The sequence below is a fragment of the Arachis ipaensis genome, chromosome B09 (genome assembly GCF_000816755.2).
Source record: "Arachis ipaensis cultivar K30076 chromosome B09, Araip1.1, whole genome shotgun sequence".
NCBI classification, from domain to species: domain Eukaryota; kingdom Viridiplantae; phylum Streptophyta; class Magnoliopsida; order Fabales; family Fabaceae; genus Arachis; species Arachis ipaensis.
The window spans coordinates 143,440,664-143,447,844 of NC_029793.2; the positions used below are offsets into that span (position 1 = coordinate 143,440,664).

A 7,181-nucleotide genomic window follows, 5' to 3' on the forward strand; every position below is an offset into this window, starting at 1 on the left:
TTTAAACTTTAAAATTTAAATTTAAGATAAATAAAATAATTTTTTAAAAATTGACTGGTGTTGGCTAAAAATGATTGGTTATCTAATAAAATTTTTTTGTTAACTAAATTCAACCAAGTTAGTCTAACATAACAAAAATCAGTTATAACTATCATTATTTCAAGTCTTATTATTTAATTTGATTAGACTTAATTCATAAAAAGACTTGGATGTGTAACATTATTCCAAAATAGATTTTCAGTTTCAACTTTAGAGGTATATATATATATATTGTTGATGAATTTATTGCCGATGTATCCTCTCAACAAATGGAGAGGTGTCCAAGCCAATAAATAATAGTTCAAATGGCATAGTTTCCTCATACTCAATTAAGAGGTTGCGGGTTCGAGTCTCCTATCTTTGGTAAAAAAAAATGCAAGCCATGAAATAATGTCATTATGGACAGCAAAAATTCTGTCATCAGGTTCCCCTTCCAAAATGCCATGGTAACCTCCTTCATAAATCTTCATAATCTTATCCTTACTAGAAGCTTTCTCATAAAGAAATTGGCTGACCAATGGATCTGTCACCTTGTCTTCTGATCCATGAAGAATCAACAATGGAGCCGAAACCTTATGCAGTTGTGACTCAATATCCTGTGTGGCACTTAAGAGTTCCATGCCAGTTTTGAGTCTTGTTGGATCATCATAAGATAGAACATTGTAGTTGGCCTGTACAAGAAACAATTATTAGCAGATACATATTTTAAGGAATATAAGTTACTGAAGAATCATTTTATTTTGTAAGCATTGAAGAATTGAAGGGTTGATGACAGAGTTAACGAACCACTTTTCTCTTGCCTGGTTCTCTGAATGTCAATGCGGATAAATCTTTGTATGGGAACAGTTTTGCCTTTGGCATCACATAAGACAAAAGATCCAATGCCTTCAAAACTGCCTTAGATGGTAACATTTCTTCTGCAATCTTAACATCCAAACAACAGCACAAAATCACACTTGTATTCTGATATAAACAATAATAAAATCACCAAAGGCCATGCCTCTGATGAAAATAAATCCATTTTCATACAAATTGGTCTAGGAATCCTTCAAATGTTGAGTCGGACAAAGTTTATTGTAGGCACAGAATTTTGCAGTCCATTGAAAATATAAGATACAAAATATTAAACTATCAATAGTACTACAAAATAGAGTTCCAAAGGTATCATCAAACTTTGAAACTAATGAAGCTGGTTAACAATTAACTCAAGTGCTATATATACAGAGGGATGAGCTTACTTTACACATTGGTGCTACAAGGATTACCCCATCCCAATTATTTGGTTCCTTCAAATGAACTTTAAGGGCAATGGCTCCACCCATTGACTGCCCCAATAGAAATCCAGGCAACTCTCTAAGCTCAGGCTTTGCTGTCAATTGAAATACAAAGATATATCTGGTGACAACATTATGGCACTTTCTAAATTGAAATGATTAGATCAAAAGAACCAATTAAGAGTATGTCCAACCTTTAATTTTTGCGTATTGTTCTATAACATCATCAACCAGATCATCAAATTTTGGAATGTAACCATGTAAGCCTTCAGAAAGGCCAAAACCTGGGTAATCCATAGCATAAACAGCATATCCAGAAGCAGCAATTCTCTTGGCAAGACCTGAACAGAATTTTGAACCCTAATCTCAATCTCTAAATTAACTAGTTCTGAAAATAAATATTAAGAGAGAAATCAAACCTTCAAAAAAGAAGGTGCAAGTGCTGCCATATCCATGGCAGAAACAGAGAACGACCTTCAAACTAACAACTACTAACCACTTGAACAAATTATTCAAATACAAATTTAGGATACAATATTCAGTAAGCAAATAACAAAATATTAAAAAATCACACAATTTGAACAGCATCCCATGGTTTTGATGGATAATAATGAAAACTTTGTGCTAAATTTCATAGAACTGTCACTTCCTAAATGCATATCTTATCAAAATTCATGCTAGAGGATTCATTTTATACAATAAGCACCAAAAGAAATAAAATGACATAGATTCAATAAATTACTATTAAAAGCCAGATTACAAGCTTATCACCCAAGGCGTCCTTCTATGACCAACTAGCACCTTTATGCAACTTCCAGTTTCACAATCAATTATCTTTACTGTGTGGTCACCGCTGTACATGGAAAACAAACAAATTCAATCACAATAGCAAAAAATTTCGAATCCCCTGGAATTCGTTTCATACCACTCTTGAGTTCTGATCCCAGCAGGAGCAGCCTAACATGACAGCGAAAAAGGAGATGAGTGGTGGTGAAGATGAAATTGAAGACGATGAAAAGAAGAGAAGGTAGTAAGGTAACCTTGAACAAGTAATGGTCGAGGTGCTGGTGCACCGGTAGGAAAGCAGCACGGACCATTCTGCGAGAGGGTGCCAAGTCCAAGTTCTGAGAAGCGATGGCATTCAACTCGTCGCTCACACCTTCGATGTTTGACCTTCTCTTGGCCGTGACCACCACCACTTTCTTTCTTTGACTTTGACTCCTCCGTGGAGACAAGAAGAGCCTTTGCGATTGCAGTTTCAGAGAGGGGAGCTCCATGGCCGAGGACAGTTGACCGCGGTGAGAGGTCAGCAATTGACTATTAATGTCACCGGAAATAGTTGGGGCAATTTTGTAATTAAACTCGCACGCTTTTTCCATGTAGTAGTATCAGAATTAGAATATGCTGCCACCGTCCATGCCACATTTTACCATGCATTCATTGCATTCTTCTTCACCTCCCAATGCTGCTATGTAGGGTGTAAATCTATCAATAAAAATACAATTTATGTATTTTAATCTAAGTAATAACTTTTGATACACTCAGAATTTTCAAGGATTGGCACATACAATGATAGTTCTCAAATTTGATAGTCATTCTATTTTTATTGTTGTGAACTTAATAATTCCATTCAAGTCCACATCACATGTCATCCAAATGCTGACCCTTTTTTTTTTTCTTTTTGTCTTAATATATTACACAACACACACGCACTCACACACATTCCTACTACTAACATAGGTTTTACATTCCTCATTGAGGATTCGAACTTGGGTGCAGCTCCCAGTGAGGCAAGTAATGCTGTCATTGATCCAAGGTCTCAGCTGCAAATGCCGACCCTTTACTCACTCAGGGTAATAGAAATGGGTATGTATAACGTCACGACGTACTATATATATGGGCTTTAAGATGATTGGATCCATTTTGTACGAAATTGGGCCAGATATAAAATTCCAATGCCTTTAGTTCGTGTTTATGTTTTCAAGACCCAAAACACAAAAAACAAATCACGGGCCCGAGTGTTGTTCGATCCGTAAAAGGCGAGGAAATAAGCTGCCTAGTGCCTACGTCATTTTACTCATTTGTGTGTCTCCTCAAGCGATAATGCAAAACTTCTCCCCAAGGTTGGAATGGTAGGATTTGTTCCCACATTTTATTGATATTTCTTTTTTTTTTTTTATCAAAGATAAGTTGATTTCAAATATTTTCTTTTTCTGTTGTAATGAAGGCAGATGATGATGAAGTAATATCACATGCATGATACTCCATATAATTTATTATAATAATACAAGAAAAGGCCTTTCAACTTTCAAGCATTCATAAACAATATCATTACAATCAACAAGTGATTCAGTGGAGTTTTAGAAATCTTTACATGATTGCTAACCAGAAAACATTAAAACTGAAGAAACCATTGGCGGTAGTTATTATATTAATCCTTTATTCCGTAATGGATTAATTCAAGTTTAAATACTTTGTTTATAGAAAAGTATAGGAAGATAATAAAAATATTAAACAATGTGAATAATTGAGTAAAAAAATTATTAAAATTAAAATTATAAATCAGATTATTAATTAATTATTTTTAATTTCAAATTTTGAAATTTAACAGCGACGTCCAGCCTCTCCGCATTCCGCTTGCGCGTCGTAGCAACGGGAGATCGCGCTGCGCAGTCCCGTGTGTCCTTGTTACCGCAGGCCGTCATCTCCCGTCGCACCATTCGAGACGCACGTTATCCCCGTCGTCTGTCCTCCCCGTTGTTGCTGCTGTGCCGCATCTCATCGACGCCGTCCTTCCTCCCACCAGTTCGACTCCTCCTCATTTTCCATCTCTGGCTGCTGCGCGTTTGGGTTCGAAACCCACGAAGCAGGTTCGTAACTTTGCCTAGCCGAAGTTGTTGTTGCGTGGCTGCTCTGTCGCCAGATCTCCTTCCCTGCCTCCATGTGTCGCCGTCGACTCTCTCCACCCTGCAAATGTGTTGATGTTCAATTCATTAAGTATGTATATGGTTATTTTAATTCTTAATTGGATGGTTATTTTGTTCAATTCAATTTAAGTATATACAATTAACAAATGCTGGATGGTTATTTCACTAGGTAGACGGATGATTATTTTAATAACTATATGAATGGTTGTTTGAATGACGATCCTGCGACGGTGATGGAGGAGGGGCCTACAGGGGTGGTCGATGATGGCCGATGAGAAAGCTTCTAATACCGGAAAAGTGGGATGATTGATGAGGGTAGAGTAGCAGACGGTTTGGGGAGGGGGGAGAGGGTGTTTGGGTAAATTTCTTTAATAAATTACTAAATTAGGGTTAGAATGGTTAATTTTTTGAAATAACTGTTTAGATTTATTTTTTTCTTTTTTTTTTTTCCTTTTTTTTTTCCCGCATGGATTATCATTTATCAATAGATATAGCAACTTAGCAAGATATATAGTAACAAATATATAATATGCATTCAAGGTAAGCACGCTTGCGCTTATAATTGACTATTCCTATTGGACGAGAAGAGCCACATGCAAGTTAATTAGTTGGTAGTTGGGTTTGTTTTATTTTTATACGATGTTAACAGATCTTAAATTTTTGTTTTCTAATGTGTTTAGAAATGGCAAGCATCAATTGAAGTTTATCAATTGAACTCTTATAATAATAAATTAATAATTTAATGAGGATGTAATCATTACAAAGGTTATGATCTTCAACTTTTAATTTAAATTCAATTCTGCGACTCTATCATGACACCGGTCTCTTTCTACAAAAGCTCTCTGACTTGACTACATCTTACAAATTGTATTATTGTTGAACTATCACAATTCACACAGCCTTTTGGACTTGGAAGATCATGCAAAAGAAAAAAAAGGAGACTAAACGAAGCCATGTATGTATGGTGAGCATGGGATATGGGATTTGCCCATTTTAATCATTGCGTTTTGTGACTTAAACAATGTGAGAAATTGAGAATGTAAAAAGTTGATTTTGAAAATTAATTGAAACTGGGCCATACAATCATGTGTTTCGTTATCATGCTTGACTGTTAATTTATATATAGTCTTCCTTTCGGATTTAGATGTCTATCTGCCGCAATTTGCAGTGATTTCAATGAAAAAATAGTACTTGGATTGATCATGACGTTAAGCTAAGGCTCGATTACGATAACCATTCCCACACTCTTAGCTTGTCAATGGATAAAACCATCAACTTCTTAGTCTTTCTTTCTTTCTTTGTTTTAAAAGCAAAATTAGTGTGAACGGATATTTTGTATATATTATTATACTTTCTTCAGAAAAATTGCATTACTTCCCTTGAATCTTTAGCAGTAGAAATTCGAATTGCAATTAATTTTATATAAAATTAGTTGTTGGAAGTCATTAAATAATTTATCAAATTCGACTAAATTTTTATCTAATAACTTTTAGCTATCAATTTCATATAAAATTAATTAAAAAAATCTTGTCCAGTTGCAGAGAAATAAAAGGTGAGAGTGGAATTACATCATACAAGAAAGAGATTCAAAAATGAGAATTAGTTAAAATGGCAAAAATTAATTTCATTAGTCTGATGTTAAATATATATACAAGGTGCTCAATCAATATCAGTCACAAATTACAATCTAACTAACTAGCTATTTTCTAACTCAAGTTAACTAAGTAACTATTTTAATTAATGTAGTTAATAAACTTATTAAATACAGTGACCGTAAGTAAAAGACTCACTAGTTAAAACACTTTGGATAAATAGCTTAAATAAGCTCTTTTAGAAAAGAGTAAAGTATTGTTTTTGTCCCCAACGTTTGGGGTAAGTCCTATTTGTGTCCCTAACGTTTAAATCGTCTTATTTGTATCCTTAACATTTATAAAAGTGATTCAATATTATCCTACTATCAATTATACTAACAAATCATATTATATTTTTCAATTATTCTCATTTGGATGTATTCATTCTCAATTAGGTCTCATTTGGATGTGGTCAATTTTAATATTATACCCACTATTTGTGTTTAGATTGAATTATGTCCTTAGAAAAGTGAATTATGTAAATGTTGTAGGAATTAGTTTCAACATTTGATGAGCTATTTTTCGGAGTAGATAATCGATTCTATCCCAGACATTTGTATTCTAACTTCAAAAAGAGATTTTTAAAACTCAAACTAAAGCACTCATGATGTGTAATTGACGGCAGGATAACATTGAATCACTTTTACAAACATTAGGGATACAAATAGGACGATTTAAACGTTAGGGATACAAATAAGATTTATATTTATTTTTATAGAATACATTTTAGTTATATTCTTAGTATTTTTCTTTTAAAAATATTTAAATTTCGTGAATCCCGTGCATTGCACGAATTATCACGCTAGTATATATATATACAAAGTGTTCAATCAATATCAGCCATAAGTTACGATTTAACTAACTAACTATTTTCTTACTCAAGTTAACTAACTAACTAATTATTCTCCGAGTCTCTTCAACTAATGCAGTTAATTAACTTACTAAATACAGTGACTGTAAATAAAAGATTCACTAACTAAAAGACTCACTAGCTTTTTGTACTAAAGTTTGGCTACATTAAGTATACCTGAACTTCCACCATCTTTAACACAGATATGTATGTGATTAAAAGGTATAAATTACAGTAGTTACAACTTAGAAGAACCACAGAGGGGTACAAGATTTTACCATTTTTACTTGTTTTCCCTTGTAATAAACACATGCGTCTAATTATGGGGGACCCAATGATCTATGATACAAGAAAAAAATGGCCCTTTAGCTCACATGCCACGTCCTTTGCATTGACAAACGCCTAATTATATTAAGGGCCCGAAGATTGGTAAAAAAAAAAAAGTACTTCCTGGATAATT

General features: G+C 33.9%; 1 protein-coding gene across 1 annotated transcript; it reads right to left on the reverse strand.

Moving 5' to 3' along the window:
- Window positions 278-3,143, reverse strand: LOC107616176 (caffeoylshikimate esterase). The gene is made up of 8 exons (XM_021111066.1): window positions 2,354-3,143; window positions 2,198-2,270; window positions 2,165-2,166; window positions 1,733-1,811; window positions 1,508-1,654; window positions 1,278-1,408; window positions 826-963; window positions 278-710 (listed from the first exon to the last, which is right to left on the reverse strand). Exons 1-8 carry the CDS (start codon window positions 2,690-2,692, stop codon window positions 369-371), a joined length of 1,251 nt encoding a protein of 416 aa, XP_020966725.1. The 5' UTR covers window positions 2,693-3,143; the 3' UTR covers window positions 278-368.